Source organism: Rhipicephalus sanguineus, chromosome 1 (assembly GCF_013339695.2).
Source record: "Rhipicephalus sanguineus isolate Rsan-2018 chromosome 1, BIME_Rsan_1.4, whole genome shotgun sequence".
Lineage (NCBI taxonomy): Eukaryota > Metazoa > Arthropoda > Arachnida > Ixodida > Ixodidae > Rhipicephalus > Rhipicephalus sanguineus.
This window is the reverse complement of record NC_051176.1, coordinates 146607269-146623922: the sequence shown is the minus strand read 5'-3', so window position 1 is coordinate 146623922 and position 16654 is coordinate 146607269. Positions and strand designations below refer to the sequence as shown.

The window sequence follows — 16654 nt, the reverse complement described above, 5'->3', positions numbered from 1 at the left end:
GCTAGCTGCGAGAAGACGCTTAGTAAATGAGAAAACGCGCAAAAACAAGATGTGGGTGGCGACGCCACCTTGAAGTTTCCGCACTATTTGCTGTGACGTCACGTTTTGACGGCACCTACTAGGGACTATGTAGTTCGGTAAAAATGAAGTACATTGTCCTTTGAGGGGGCCATAGACTTAACATATGAAGTTTGGGGTAATATTGTTGGGCCAATGACACCAAAATACGATAAATACACTTTAAAATCCGTGACGTCACGCGAAGAGATTTCGGAGCGAAATTTAAAAATGAAACTTTGAACTTGATTTCCTCCTCTATTAATAAACCTATGATGGCGAAACTGACAACATTAGAGTTCTCAGAGCACAATTTATCGATCTAAACTGATCCATTGTTTCTTTTTAGTGTCCCTTTAAGTGCTGACAGGTGTTGGCACAATGCTTTCTTCCCTTTGTCTAGCACTCTGATCCCACCTGACCAACAAGTGGTTCCTGGTCTGCAAGGGCCACAATAAGTATGCAGTCTGCCTGCCGGATGCAGCGCTGGGTCCACGAGCTCATCTGGCTGTCACACTGGTACAGAAGCACCCTGTTGCGGTCCTCCTGTTGACCCAACCAGTTGCACAGGCGGTACTCATTGGCTCTGCATGAAAATAATCACTTGCTGCACCACCTACCTAAGCAACATGTTCTATAATTTTTTTGGCTGCAGCACAGGTCCTTTGTTGCCGCAGCTAGTGGCCATGTTGGCCCGCCCTGACGACAGGCCCCTTTCAAAACAGACAGTATTAGAATGATGACCTGAACTGTCGTCGCACTGGAAATCTATTGACGGGGTACTGACACGAATTTAAAAATTTTTCAGATTGTTGCTCTAAATAAAAATACTGGTGTCGAGAAACCTAAAACGAGTATTGTGATGCCTGGGAATGCATCGTATATATTTTAATTACCGCTACCTTAAAAAGACACTTTCGGTTTCGATATCGAGGGGCCGGCTTCTCAGTGACTGTTTCATAGCAGTGTGACGTCACGGGGATACAGAAACTCGCGACGTACTAGCGGCAAATCCGGCATCCCTGCTTGTGGTGCACATAAACAACGATGAATGAATTGTCGTCCAGTGACCCTGACAGTGATTTCTACGATTTACGCTGCATGCAGGACGCAGAACTCGCAAACTTGGGGGAACTGTCTTGACCCATCGGGATGATGTCCATTGTAGTGGGGCTGGCTTGCGGATGCTCAGTGACGAAAATTTCAATGTCAAATTAAAATATTTTGTACGTAATCTTCGGCTCCGGTGTGTGGAGAGCGCTAACACTGCATACCAAGGAAACAAAAAATGTCCCTTCTGCGATGTCTCAAAATCATGTCAGTACTCCTTTAAGGACTTATTGAACATTTTGTGAAGCAATGACCTATTGGACAGGCTATAATACTCCCGCACCATACCGTTCCTTTTTTGGTTTCTTTTTGCACACCTGCTCTTCTGACCACTCCTTCTGATCTTTTCTCCTCCCCCTAGTGTAAGGTAGCAAATCTGATGTTTCAATTCTGCTTGACCTCCCTGCCTTTCTCTTGTTCATCTCCTCTCTCTCTCTCTCTTTCTCTCCAAGCAGCATGGCACTGACTTAGGAACGAAGTTTATATGAATCACTGTAATCCACGAAAAACTAATGTGCCAAAAACTGATCAAATCCTGGAGCACCAAGTAATCATCAAATGGCTTCATTAAAAGAGCTCATTGCCTCACAAATCGACTGCCACAAAATTTTTTAGAATATGTCAAGTATGAGTGGCGTTACAGGGATTTGTCGCTTGCTTCAAGCGCTTTCTCTCTCCTTTCATACTAGCGAGCATGCTGAAAGCTACACAGGGAGTGGGATCACAAGGGGGCAAGAAGATGCATCCCTTCATCAGCACGTCATGACCTTGAGCACTTTTCTTTTTTTATTTGAACGCGCGGCTTTCTTTCAGTGTGATCACGAGTGCGCACGGGCATGTGGCGGCGTCCTGCGGACGCCATGGTAACTATGCTGCTCACGATCCTCAAATCAGCCATTTGGCCGTGGACTTTGGGTTGATGACATGGTCATTTTGGTTTATGACATCATTTGTTGAGAGAAAAGGAAACGATTTCTAGCTGACTTTAAGATTAATTGTAAATTCCAGGACGCGTGCTGCGCTATATGTTTGGCTCCCGTGTTCTCAGGAACCTCGACTACCGATGGACATAGTTTTCTGACCATGCTGAAAAAGTGTTGCAGGGCTCCTTTAACCCCATTTAAACGTACTTACGTGTCAAGTGCAGAAGCCCCAAGCTGCTTCTTAATGTAATCGGAAGTCAGCCGGAACACTGGTCCTGTAGCAATAGTAAAGAAAAAATAAATGGCTACTGACTTCACACAGGCCTTCAAATTTCTCAGCCTGATTTCTTGCTCCTACACAGTAATTTGCATTAAACCGGAATGGCTACAACTATGCAAAGAAGCAGAAAGAGCAGAGATGTTGCTTCAGGTTACATTCATGCTATGCTCACTGCAGAGGATGAACATGCATTACAGGATAGCTTAAGCTCTGAACTAAAATAAAGCAAGAATGGGAATAGTACAGTCCTTACACATAATAAGTAAAACCTCATAAGAGACACTCGAAGGACTAGGGAAACATGTCTCTTGCAATGAAGGTCTCTTGTAACCAAAGATTCTAAAAACACTTAGAAATCGGTCTAGATCACTTTATTATACATCAGCATTGAAGTGTTCAAACACATCTACAGGAAATTGCTAAGAACTATCGCGCTCAGTATGAGCTACATCACGCGAGCGCATGGCCGAGCGCTCTGCAAGGTTGTACAGTGGCGCCGATCATGGCATATTTTCGAGTTATTGGGAGAGGGTTTGGATGTCCCTGCGAGCGCGCATCGCCTCCACTTGCTTTCACCCTCTCCCTCGTTTAGCACTGCGGTGATATTGGATTTGAAAATGATAACTTCGAGGATGAAAGTAAGCAAGTGGAGGCGATGCGTGTTTGCATGAGCAGCCAAACTCTCTCTTGATAACTCGAAAATATGCCATGATCGGCGCCACTGTACAACCTTGTAGAGCATTTGGCCACGCGCTCGCGTGATGTAGCCTCATACTGAGCGCGATAGTACAGTAGACTCTCAGTAAACGGAAATCTCTTAACTGTAACTGCTGCTTAAACGGAACAACTGACTAACACAATTGGTTTTGTACTTGAATTCTGCATCCCTGTTCATCTCTTAGTAAATGGAACTCCTGTTAAGCGGAATACATTTTCCTGGTCCTTTAAGGTTCTGTTTAATGAGAGTCTACTGTATAGCTTAAAGAAGTCATTCATAGTAGTTTGTTTGAATGTGGAGTGCATTAGCTTTCTTCCCAACATCTGGAGGTAAAGCACTTCACTTTGCAAGCCTTTCTCTTGCTCACAATACTTATGAAGTGCTCTCAGATGTTCGTCAGCCACAACTGCCGACACTTCTTGCCACTCTGCGATGGAAATCCGACTCGATGGCACTTCGTCACAGAGCCGGTGCGGGAGCACAGTGGCGATTATAAAAGCATAATGAGAGAAAGTTTGGTGCAGTTTATAGTCTCAAACATACAAGGAATGACATCCAGCTACGGAATGGATCAGAATCGTGCCAAGGGTATGAGAATTTCAGTGCATACCAGCTCAACGACCGCATCGCGCAAACATGTCTATAACTGAGAAAACTTATTTCATCTCCAACCAAAGTTGTGTAATCACGTAAGAACCCGACGTTTCGGAACCGGCTTAGTTCCTTCCTCAGGGGGGACTGCGGCGACTTTGCAGCGGCGTCTTGAAGGCACTCTCACGGCAGTCAATGACCCCATGCATTACCGCGGATCGAATGAGATTTTTTGGATATCCGTTTCATTCGATCCATCATTCGATCCGTTGCCCGTCGCACAGAGCAAAAGAGGTTACGCAACTCCCGGTCAGCATTGACAGACGCCTCTCCGAAACGCGTGTCTGTCCCATACGTCCAGGGAGCCAGCAAGGCGTTGACCCGGATTTTCAAAAAAGAAGGTGTGCACATCGCACACGTGCATTCATGCACACTGGGCTGCTTCCTTCCCGCCCGAAAGACCAACCAACAAAGGACAGGGCACCTGGTGTCGTATACAAAATACCGCGTGCCGAGTGCCCCTCATCATACATCGGCGAGACCAAAAACCTTCCCGAACGAATCAGACAACACGTCAATGACGTCCGGAAATTCAACAAAAGAGCGCAGCGCCGTCACCGAACATGCCGAGACGTTTGACCCCAAAATAGACTTCAACAGAACGGCCATCCTTGAAAGTGAAACCAAATGGAGGAGGAGATTACTACTAGAGTCGTGGCACATTCAGCGAACCACCCAAAACATCAACCGTTCCCTCGGAACCCTCCCCACCGGTGTAGGCGCATGGAGTACGCTCCGTGGTAATGCGTGGTGTCATTGACTGCCGCGAGAGTGCCTTCAAGACGCCACTGCAAAGTCGCCATAGTCACCCCCGAGGAAGGAACCAAGTCGGTTCCGAAACGTCGGGTTCTTACGTGTTTACGCAACGTTGGTTGGAGATGAAATAATAGTTTTCTCAGTTTACTTACCCAACAAGACAGACCTCTGCCTAATGTTTACCTTCAAGCATGTCTATAATGAAGAATTTATACTCGAGGGACCTAAACAAGTTGTCCTTAGTAACCAATGTCTCTTGTAACCATGTCTCTTGCATACGATGTCGTTAACATGTTGAACATAGAAAAAAAAAAAACAACCAAACTATTTCCAAATGTCTCTCATAACGGAGCATCTCTTGCAACCGTGCCTCTTGCAATGAGACTTTACTGCCTCACTTTCGGGTACAAAATCATGCTGCATGGTGACAACACAAGATATAGGAAAATTCAATTACTGTTGCATGTTCGTGATAATTTTTCTTGTTTCATTTTATCTTTCGGTGTTATAGGTGGAAGATAATTCTTGGCAAGAGATAAAGGCAGCACAACATCACTATGTACAAAGTAGTAGCAGTTGATTAAGTGCCACATAACTAATCAGGTTTCACATTAAAAAGACAGCAGGAATTAATGCAAATGGGAATAAAGCGTATCTGATTGACTGAACACTGTGAAAATGTAGGAATATACATCAAGTATGTTAAAAGCATATTCTGGAGTTCCTTAAGGCTCCATACTAGGTTCATTGTCATTTCTTTTAAAGAACTCTTCCCTTAACTGCACCAAAGTAAATAGATCAATTTATTTGACAATTTTTTGGCACACTGTTAAACATTGCCATGGGAAATCTTTCCCAAGGAATTCCAAGCGCCATATGAAATGCCGACTGAGCATTACCTTTTAGTCATCTTTGGCAATTTTCAGAACATTAGGAAGCTCCAAAAAACAAAATTCTGACAAGAGGTATCATCAAGAGTGTCCTCCTGTGCTCCTAGCCACTCATCTATGAATAAGCAGAAAATTGGTGCTTTAGTTGATTTGGCTACAAGATTTTCGAATAAAAGTGACAGGAGCTTATGTTGTGTTGTCAAATTTCTACCCTGACATTATACACTGCTTTAACATTGCCTCAAGCATGGGTACATGTGCAGATGTGTACACTGATCTAATTATTGGGTTCAACTAACATAATAATAATAATAATACTATCTGGGGATTAACGTCCCAAATCAACTAACAACAAATACATCTTTTCTTCTCACAGTAGATCTCTTTTATCCAGAAATGCTTTGCATTATGTGGAGTATTCAGTCACAGTAGAGCACACAGGTTGATAATATACCGACATTCTGCAGGAGCTTGACTAGCAGTTTAATCTTTCACTTTTTGAACACTGCCTATGAAAATGCCTTAATTCATTACTATACGATATGATACAACAATGCACCTTAGTGTACTGTACTGTACAAATTCTGCGACAAGCATGTGAAGGCTTCAGCAACAGTTCAAGGTGCAAAACTAGGCCAACTTGCTCACAGTGCAAAGCTGATTGAGTACAATAGTAGAATATCAGGAGGCTTGTGCATGCTCCCCACCCAGCCTTAGAACCACTGCTTTGGAGCTTAAAGAATAAAGAAAAAATTAACCAGGCACTTGCTGCAAGGTGTCACAACAGCAGCTGCCTGCACAGTAAGTGCATACCTGTTTTGGTATACCTTTGCTCGCTTTCCCACACAAACTGGGCATCACTATGACCAATATATAGGTCACGAAATGTATATATTAGCTTTTTGTATTGTCCAACACAGAGAAGCTGGACACCTGGAGCAAGCCATTTATTTTGTACACTTTGCAATCATTTTGAACTATCAGTACTTTCAATGAAATATTATAATATTTCATTGAAACATTACTTTAATAACTGCTTGTCATCATGCTTTTCTGGCACTTCAGAATTTGCAGAACATGTTTCAACTCTGACTGTTTTGCATTGAAAAGTGTTTCTTACCTGCACCTTTGATGATATCTGGGTTTTAATGGCGCAAGGGCCATGCTTGGCCAAAGAGCGCCATGAACAGAGGTGAAATATAAGAATGAAACGCGATTTACGATATGTAGGGGATATGAGCTATGATAATGTTACACGGCTGTATATGGGCCTAAAATTCCGCGCCCTAGGGCGGGTAAAACATATAAGTGATAAAATTATGAGAGTGACGCGATGTATGCAGTGAGGATCAATGTCAGGGAGTCGTGATAATGAACGATAACCACATGGCCAGAGCACGAATGCCTCGTTCACAGCGCTTGTGTCCAAGGGCCGCGAGGCAGGTGCTATTTTCTTGTAGCTACCGCAGCAGCAGCCTCTTCTCAGAGGTGGTGCTACGGGTTGCCGGAGAACATGACATGGAAACTATTTACATCCTTTAAAAAAGCGGATAATGATTTATATGTAAAAAGCGGTTCCCTACCTATGAACATAGATGGATGCAATGGTATTTGACGTCGGTAGGGAAACGGAAAATGTTTTCTTCTAATAGCGTCCAGTTCCTTGCATTGTAATAAAATGTGGAGCACGGTGAGTGGCTCGCCGCATTTATCACACACAGGTGGATCACCACCGGCCAAGAGATGTGCATGTGTGCTGTGTGTGTGTCCTATTCGAAGTCGACAGAGTGTTACATCTGTACGACGTATGTTTGATGTGGGTGGCCAGTTACCGAGGTGTGGCTTTATCACGTGCAACTTATTTTCTAGTTGTCGGTCCCATAACCGCTGCCAGTAAGCCCTGAGTTTTTTCCTTACTAGGGGCTTTAAGTCCATTACAGGGACAGCTGTGGACGATGCAGTAGCGTTTGCATGAGTTGACATGGCGAGCTCGTCAGCCAGCTCATTGCCCTTTATACCACGATGTCCTGGCACCCAGCATATTACAACATGCTGTTCGGCCGAGTATACGGTGCACAGGAGTGAGTATAGCGATACAATAACAGGATTTCTGTATGTTTTGAGGGTTTTTAAAGCGTTCACCACGCTTAAGGAGTCTGTATATATTACTGCATTTCTTAGTTTCATTTCTTTAATGTGTTTTACGGCCTCCAGTATTGCGTGTGCCTCTGCTGTGAATATGCTTGTGTTAGGGTTCAGAGTACCAGAGTGAGAATAAGATTGACCGACGACTGCGTAGGACACGCCAGCATGGGACTTTGACGCATCTGTAAAAATTTCTGCGCAAGGGTATTTGTGCTGCAGTTCACGGAAATACATCTGGATGTGTAGAGGGGGGGCATGCTTTGTGACATCTACAAAAGAAGTATCACAGTCTATAACCTGCCACTCCCAAGGCGCGACCTGTAAAGTAGGAGCCATTAAGCGGTGTTCGAGCAGTGGGACACCTGTTTCTACAGCAAGAGCTCGTACACGCAGCGAGAAAGGCTCCTTCACTGCGGGTTTGTTGTGGAAAAGCTGGCAACTGGTCAGGTCATTTGCAGCAGGATATGCGGGATGATCAGTGCTTGCGTTCACTTTCAAAAAATACTTAAAAGATAGGTATGACCTCTGTAAATGAAGAGACCACTCGTCTGATTCCACGTAGAGGCTTTCTATAGGGCTTGTTCTGAAGGCACCTGTGGAAAGACGAATGCCTAAATGGTGGACAGGGTCCAGCATTTTCAGAGCAGTTGGCGTTGCAGACTGGTAAACGATCGCTCCATAATCTAGACGGGTGCGTATGAGGCTTTTATAGAGGTTCATCAGACATTCTCTATCGCTGCCCCACGTTGTGCGTGACAGCACTTTTAGGATATTCATTGTTTTCATACATTTATTTTTAAGATATTTTATGTGCTGTACAAAGGTTAACTTTGCGTCTAAGATTATGCCTAGAAATTTGTGTTCTCTGTTGACCGCTAGACGCTCACCCCGCATGAAAATTTCAGGATCAGGGTGTAGACCTCTTTTTCTTGTGAAAAGGACGCAAGTGCTTTTTTGTGGGTTCAATCTGAACCCGTTCTCATCAGCCCATTTCGAGACCTTGTTGAGACAAAGCTGGACCTGTCGCTCACAGATTGCGAGAGAACAGGATTTAAACCCTATCTGCACATCATCTACATACGTAGAATAAAACAGGTTACGTGGGATGTACAGACGAAGAGAATTCATTTTTATAATAAAAAGGGTGCAACTGAGTACCCCACCCTGAGGAACTCCAGTTTCCTGCACAAATTGTCTTGATAGTACATTGCCCACCCGAACACGGAATATGCGGTTCGACAAGTAGCTTTCTATTATATTTAACATTGTACCACGCACGCCTAAGTGCGAGAGGTCTCTCATAATTCCAAACCGCCACGTCGTATCATAAGCCTTTTCCATATCGAGGAACACAGACAAGAAGAACTGTTTATGGACAAATGCTTCACGAATTTGTGCCTCGATACGTATCAAATGGTCAGTAGTGGACCGACCTCCTCGAAAGCCACACTGATAAGGGTCAAGTAGTTTGTTGGATTCGAGGAAATGTAACAACCGGCGGTTTATCATCTTTTCAAAAACTTTACAAAGACAACTTGTTAAGGCTATAGGCCTGTAACTGGAAACCAAAGATGGATTCTTGCCCTCTTTCACAACTGGAATTATAATAGCCTCCTTCCACGCAGTGGGGATCTCTCCGGACGACCATACACCGTTGTAGAGACAGAGGAGGGTGTTTTGTGATTCATGTGGTAGATTTTGCAACATTTCGTATACTACACGGTCGGCACCTGGGGCAGACCCGTTGCAGCAAGCTAGTGCTGCCTGCAGCTCTGCCAAGCAGAAAGGCCGGTTGTATCCCTCACTTTTTGCACTTTTGTATTCTAACTTCTGTCTTTCTGCCTGTGTTTTATACCGTTGGAAGGCTTCGGAGTAATGTGACGAACTGGACACATGTTCGAAGTGTGCGCCCAGGAAGTTCGCCTGGTCCTCCAATGTGTCTCCATGTGTGTTCACCAATGGAAGAGAGAATGTTTGTCGACCCTGTACCCTACTAACCCTGTTCCATACCCTAGCTTCATCCGTGTAGGAGTTGATACTTGATATGTATCTTTGCCAACTCTCTCTTCTGGCCTGCCGGCGCGTTCTCCGCCCTTGAGATTGTACCTGCTTAAAATTGATTAGATTTTCTGCAGTGGGGGAATCGCGTAGTAGCCCCCACGCTTTGTTCTGCTTCTTGCGAGCTTCACGGCATTTTTCGTTCCACCAAGGAACACGACGTTTACCTACCGCACTTCTTACTTCAGGTATACTTTGCAAGGCAGCGTCAATTATAAAAGCAGTGAAATATTGAACTGCAGCGTCAATTCCTAAGGAAGACATGTCGGCCCAAGAGATCCTTGCAGTAAGACGTTGGTACTTTTCCCAGTTGGCTGCATTGACCTTCCACCGCGGGGCTTGTGGTGGAGATTCGTTTTGTTTTGTTGTTCGCAGGAGTACTGGAAAATGATCACTCCCAAAAGGGTTTTTTATAACGCTCCAGATAAGATAAGGTAAAAGTGTGGGAGAAGCAATGCTAAGATCTATGGATGAATAACTTTGGTTGGCAAGGCTATAAAATGTTGGTTCCTTCTTATTCAATAAACATGCACCCGAAGAGAGCAGAAATTGCTCAATGAGCCGGCCTCGCGCATCGTTGCGAGAGTCGCCCCACAAGCTACTGTGAGCATTGAAGTCACCGAGAACAACGTAAGGTTCTGGCAACTCATCTATAAAAGACTGAAATTCGTGTTTGTGTAGCTGATAGTGTGGGGGTATATAAAGTGAGCAAATGGTAATGAGTTTGTTTAGAAGAACAGCCCTAACGGCCACCGCTTCCAGTGGTGTTTGCAGCTGCATGCGTTGACATGCTACACTTTTGTCTATTAAGATGGCAACACCGCCAGACGATGCGAGCGCATCATCACGATCTTTGCGGAAAGTTATATAGTGTGTAAGGAAGTTCGTATGCTTTGGTTTAAGGTGTGTTTCTTGCACACACAGCACTTTTGGGTTATGTTTGTGTAGAAGTTCTTGAACGTCATCGAGGTTCCTAAGAAGACCCCTCACGTTCCACTGCATAATTTGTGTTTCCATTGTGAAAGTAAGTTGGTGCTGTGTGTACAGAGAAAAAAGATACTGCCTTAGATTGCAGGGCCCTTTCCTGGCCCTGTGACGCGAGTCTTATCTTTTTTGGAGCGGTCGAGGGACGCTCGCCGCTCCTTGGGCGCTTGATGCGCCGTTAGGATAGGTGTAGTGTCCATTGCCTCCTGCGAGGCGCCGGACGAGCGCTCGTACGAGCGGGAGGTTTCCCGTGAAGGTCTCGCCACAGAAGACGAGATATTTGAGCCCACCAGCCCGGAGGTAGATGGGACAGTCTTCGGGTCCAGGCTGCGCTGTTCGTCGACAGCGCCAGCTGGGACCGGAGAAAGTGAGGCTGCCTTGGCTGCGCCCACCGTGACGGGTCGTGACGGTCCTGCGTGTTCGGTTCGCGTAGCGCAGGCTCTCGCCGGTGGTTGTGTTGGTGCCAGCGACCCTAGGGTAGCGGGACTTTCTTGCGGGGTGGGTGGAGCAGAGGTAACTGCTTCCACCACGGGGGCAGGAGCCACAAACGGCTCGCTGCGCGCGAGCTGGACTTGTGGCGGAGGCCGCTGCGGCGCTGCCCCCCGACGCGCCGCATCAGCATAGAATGTGCCATAGAAAGGCGAACACCGCCTTCGTGCTTCCCTGAACGAGATATTTTCTTTGTATTTCAGCGTGATTATATCTTTTTCCTTTTTCCATGTAGGACAGGCTCTAGAGTATGCCGCGTGCTCACCTTCGCAGTTTGGACAGTGGAGCGGATTGTCACAGGTGTCGGAGGAGTGTTCGTGGTTCCCGCATTTGGCACAGGTCAGTCGGCCTCTGCAACTCTGCGAACCATGGCCGAAACGTTGGCACTTAAAGCACCTACGTGGATTGGGGATGTAGGGCCTGATTCTTGTTTTTGTATACCCAGTTTCAAGGGACTCTGGCAGGACAGTTGAAGCAAAAGTGATGATCAAAAATTTTGTCGGAATTTCTTTGTTCTCGCGCTTGATCTTAATTCTTTGCACCTGGGTTACGTTCTGCTCCTTCCATCCTTCGAGGAGCTCTTCTTCAGTCAGGTTTAGAAGGTCATCATCGGAGATCACTCCTCGAACGGTGTTCATTGACCGATGAGGGGTCACTGTGACTGGAACAGCGCCGAATGTCACAAGGTTTGAAAGCTTTCTGTACTGTGCACTGTCTCGTACTTCAAGCAACAAGTCGCCGCTAATCATTTTAGTGGCTTTGTAGCCGGGTCCAATGGTGTCAGCAAGACACTTGGCAACAATAAATGGGGAAAGAGTTCTGACGGTCTTCTGAGGATCTGTGCAGTGGATTACATGAAAACGAGGGAAGATTTCTTTCGGCATAGAAAAGATGTTGTGGGTTTCTTCGGTGCGCCATCTCTTTGCGAGAGGGCGATCAGAAAGTTTGGGGAAGGCATTAGAGTTCATAAGAGTATGATATTTTTCGGTGGCCATGGCAGCCGCCCACCACCGAGCCCAACGAGGGGACGCTGCAGCCCGTTATAGGACCACAGACGCCAGCTGTACATGACCACTATAACCTAATATATAATGCCCAAGGAAGGACATATACACAAGGTTAACCCTTGCCGCCACGAAAACCTTGAAGTAACTGGAAGAGAAGAGAAGACAGGAAAGGCTAAAAGTGAGAGAGAAAGACGAAGATGTGGTAGAGAAAGATAGGAAAAGGCGACTGCCGATTTCCCCTGGGTGGGTCAGCCCAGGGGTGCCGTCTACGTGAAGCCGGGGCCAAAGGGGTGTGTTGCGTCTGCCGGGGGGCCTTAAAGGTCCAAACACCCGGCGTCGGCTCAACCCCCAGGATCCCCTTTTCCCCGGACACGGCAAAGCCACGCACGGCTAGGCGTGGGAGGGGGTCGAAACCCCCCCGTTAGCTCGGGTCCGTGGTGTCGCTACACACCAAACGCCTGCTCGCGCAGACGCCCCTGCGGGGTACCTGCACCTTTCTCCTTCACATTTTTTTATCTTCCCTCTACTGACCTCAAGCACTATTCAATAAATGAATTAAAAGATGGTGCTGGAGGCTTCAACAGTCAGCTTTTTTGTGCATGCATACAATGAAAATTAAAAAACAGCAATATGTATAACAAAAGCAAAATATAGGTAGTCCGTCAATGTTAAACAGGCCAAACCAGCCAGTGTAAAACTCAGTAATACTATTGCTCCCTAGATGCAATGACTGCAGCTGAGCAGTTATGCCACAAACTTGCATAAACAAGGCATATCACCTATGCTGCGAAGTGCATGGCACAGTTCCAGGGTGAATGTGGCAAGTGGCACATCCTCATTGACAGCCAACGCTGCAATAGTGGTGAAGTTGGAGCCCGTTGGTCGGGAGATCATGGAAGCAGCTGAAACAAGTGATGCACAAAGGGGTACAGTAGGAGCCAAAATTTATCACATACAACACATGTAATTCTATACCAGATATGGTCAACCCAACACCAACACAGTGAATAAATGTAGAGAAGCCACCTTAACATGCATCAATTGGAAGCATTCAGGGTAGAAACTGCCAAGCTAGCTTAATAAGTTTAAAGAATTACTTTCTTAGTATACATATGATGGTTTATGAAGCTGCTTATACCATTATGACTTGCAACTGGTGTTGTGAATTTAGCATGCTTCAAGCAAGCAAGCATTAGGTAGAAGGAAATGTTAGAGAAGAAGCACATGTCAACAAGACTATGCCCTCTGACATGAAAGACTGAAACACAGCTAATTTGCCACGATGAAGACATCGACAGGTCCCTCCATCATGTGCACAATCTCCTCTGTGCACCTGAAACATGATACATGTGAAAGCTCCGACAACCTTGAAATCTGCTTTTCTGATCATGCCGCATTGATAGTGTTGTGATGTTTCATGTTATCAAACGCTATGGTCATAATGAAAGTTGCGCACGACCCTATAAGGCAAAAGTTTAAGGGAAGATGGAAGCTTGAAGAAATGAAAAATTCTTGAATATGGGGTGTCACAGGAGCCAACGTTTCGACAAGTGGTCTTGTCTTCTTCAAGGCAGGAACTATACCTGGCGACAACTTTCTGTGGCAGCACAGCCAAAGCTATGTGGGCAGAGCTTCTTCCCATGTGTTACTATGCCAAGTAGTCCGTTTGCAGGCGATTATTTACAGGCACAGGAAAACGTGAAATCGATGCCAGAAATCCAGAAAAATCACGCCATATCCACGAAGTGAATGATGATTGAGGAGCTGGCTCGGAGAAGATCGGGAAAACCCATGAATCTTCCGTACAAGTCCTCTACCATCATATGAAGACGTGACACACATTGTTATATATACATATATACACAATGTTTTATTAATTTACAATTTTGATGAACTATATACACAATTTACAATTATATACACATTGATGAAACATATATACAAGAAATATCTAAGAGCGTCTGATTCTCCATTGTTGGCATTTGCAGACGCAACGCTCCTAATGTTCTTTCAATTTGAAAACTGCCCTCGAGACACGCACGACAGTGGCCCTGAAAATAGCTGTCCGATGCTCGCCTGGCAGCGTTCCCCGCTCACCCTGTGACGATTAATGGCCAGGCTAGAGGGAAGACACGACGCGCGTAGCGTTCCTCTTCGCGTTCCACGAATGGATGGATGCAAGTTACGGCGCGGGACTTTGCCCCAGCTTAAGAACCTGGCGAGCCAGCTCCTAAAAACTATAGTCGGATACAACTTTAGAAGTCAGTGGCATTTTCTCCTCAAAGGCGGATGAACACAAGCCTGCACCAATGGGCGCGCACTCGGGACTGACATCATGAGCGGGACAGCCAGTGGCACCACCTTCGGTCGTCTGGGCGGGGCCTCTCCTGACTTCTTAAGTTGTAGTATGTGACTATAGAAATAGCAAAAAACTAAAAACCTTCATGGGATAAGCTTTCTTACTTACAATGCAAAAAGTCTTGAACATAATACCTATTTATTTTCTTTTTATTTTCTTTTATGCGAAATAGTCCAGAAAGTTAGCGTCCCCGGACTACTTGCAGCTGCGTCGTAAAAATATTGTGCACTTAGGTTCCGTAGCCTTGGCTGTGCTGCCACAGAAAGTTGTCGCAAGGTATAGCATACTCACATATGCGGATGTCCTCACACACACAGATATATGTGTATATGTGTATGTGTATACACACACACATATATGCATATGCTAGTTGCTTGAAGAAGACAAGACCGCTTGTCGAAAAGTTGGCTCCAGCAACACACCCCATGTTCAAGAATTTTTCAACACGACCTTAGGTGACATCATAGCAGGGTGTCGGAACGAAATGTTTTTCGTTTCGGTTTTAGTTTCGTTCCACCGAAAAAAGTTCCGTTCCGTTTCTGTTCCGGAATGAAAAAAAATGTTCCGTAACGGTTCGTAACGGTCTTTTTAATCAAAAATTTGAAGTTAAGGTAATCATAAAGAACATTGGATTTGTGATGTAGTTACTTGCCCTCATCTTACAAAAGTGGGACAAGGGTATAAAACACGTTCTTCAGAGGAGCGGTAGTAACTGTACCACGAATTCCTACCATCACAAACCAGTATTGTTTTCAAAGTCATAGTATTTATTTTCTCAAAAGACAAATACGAATTTTTTTAGTAGGCTCAATGATTTGTGTCAAGGGAGTGAGCACAATCTCAGAAGCAGCACGTCATTGAGTGTACACTCTCATGTGCGAGACCGCTGTTCTGATAAAAAGATCGCCAGGCCTGCGCGGGACACGCAGCACAGTCACAACAAAAGCTGGAAGAGCGGACTTTGTAGAGCTCGTTGAAGAGTCTCTTGGGGTAATAATACAAGTACACATGCAAGGTCCCTACTACGCCATTATTCATCCCAATTTTTCTGAAGTAGAGAAGTTCCCACTATGCCATTTTTCGTCATTCTTCGGAGTCTCGTGGTACACGCTACACATCTGAAAGGCATTATGTGCACTTTGTACTGTGGCTGACGACGATGAAGAATTATGGCTGAGCACTTTGCAGTGGTTTGGAAGCGGTATTGCGGAATGGGCGCCTCCATTCCATTTTAATTCCACTGCGGGGAATTAGAACTTGCCGCAATTCCATTCCTTTCAATTCCTAGGAATGAAAAAACTTAGCCCATTTGCACTCTGGGAATGGCCGAGCAGTTCAATTCCAGTCCTGGAATTCGACGTAGGAAAGGCATCTTGTAGTTTTATCGAGTTAAAGGGCCCCTACACCACCCAGCGGTCGAAATTTAGTTGAGGTGAGGAATTTGTGCTCGAGTTTACAACGAACACGTAGCCGTGAAAATTTTTCGAAACGGTGCCGTAATAGCAGAGTTACACGCGTTTGATGATCGAAACGCGACGATCGCTTCTTTCTTTCTTTCCTACGTTACCCTCTTCCAAAACCGCTTTGCCCTCCTCGCTGAATGCCCCTCCTCATCTCGCGTGGCATACGTCACCGCTGACGCGCTGTTCGAGACAGCGTCTACTTCCGGTTGCCGCGACTCCGGCGACTCCGACGCTCCAGCTCGCCGTCAACTCTGTGTGGTATCTGGGTGCATTGTTCGTTGACTAACCGCTGTTGCTGCTGTGCCGGCCCGTGCCCCTACGAATCGTGCCGGTATGGACCCTGTGTTGCGCGCACGCCTTCAAAGGATCGCCAACGTGATGGGACCCGTACGGGGAAACGCCGTGCCAGACCACCTCGGCTCGAGATGAGTTCACGGAGCTCATCAAACCGCAAGGCGTGGATGTGTAATTACGCTAGCGACTTGGCGGTTGCGTTTTAGTCTGTCCGGCATTAAAGAAAGCGTCGCGTAAAACCAAATAAAATGTCCCCAAGCTGGCGCCAGGTCAAGTGGCGCCAGCTATGGAGGATTAGAAACAACTAACAAACGCGTAATCTATGTCCTCCGAGCATTCGGAAGCGCCCTTCTCGACTCGCTAAGCCTACAGCATCGATTATTTGAGTATGGCTCTTCAAAACGGGGCTGCATCGGTACGAATACTTTGCTGTCGAAGCTTAAGGACATGAATCTAAAGCAAATGGAAGC

The 16654-nt window shown here is 45.8% G+C and overlaps 1 protein-coding gene across 3 annotated transcripts in view; it reads right to left on the bottom strand.

Annotated features, from left to right (window-relative positions):
* The window catches only part of LOC119399743 (neuropathy target esterase sws), a 210073-nt gene that overhangs the window by 106987 nt on the left and 86432 nt on the right, over nt 1–16654 (bottom strand). For all 3 annotated transcript variants that reach the window (XM_049417014.1, XM_049417015.1, XM_049417013.1), the window contains exons 20-22: nt 12848–12970; nt 2302–2365; nt 475–643 (exon numbers count right to left, since the gene is read on the bottom strand). In XM_049417014.1, coding sequence (XP_049272971.1) covers nt 475–643; nt 2302–2365; nt 12848–12970 — 356 coding nt within the window. The remainder of the gene's footprint in view (nt 1–474; nt 644–2301; nt 2366–12847; nt 12971–16654) is intronic.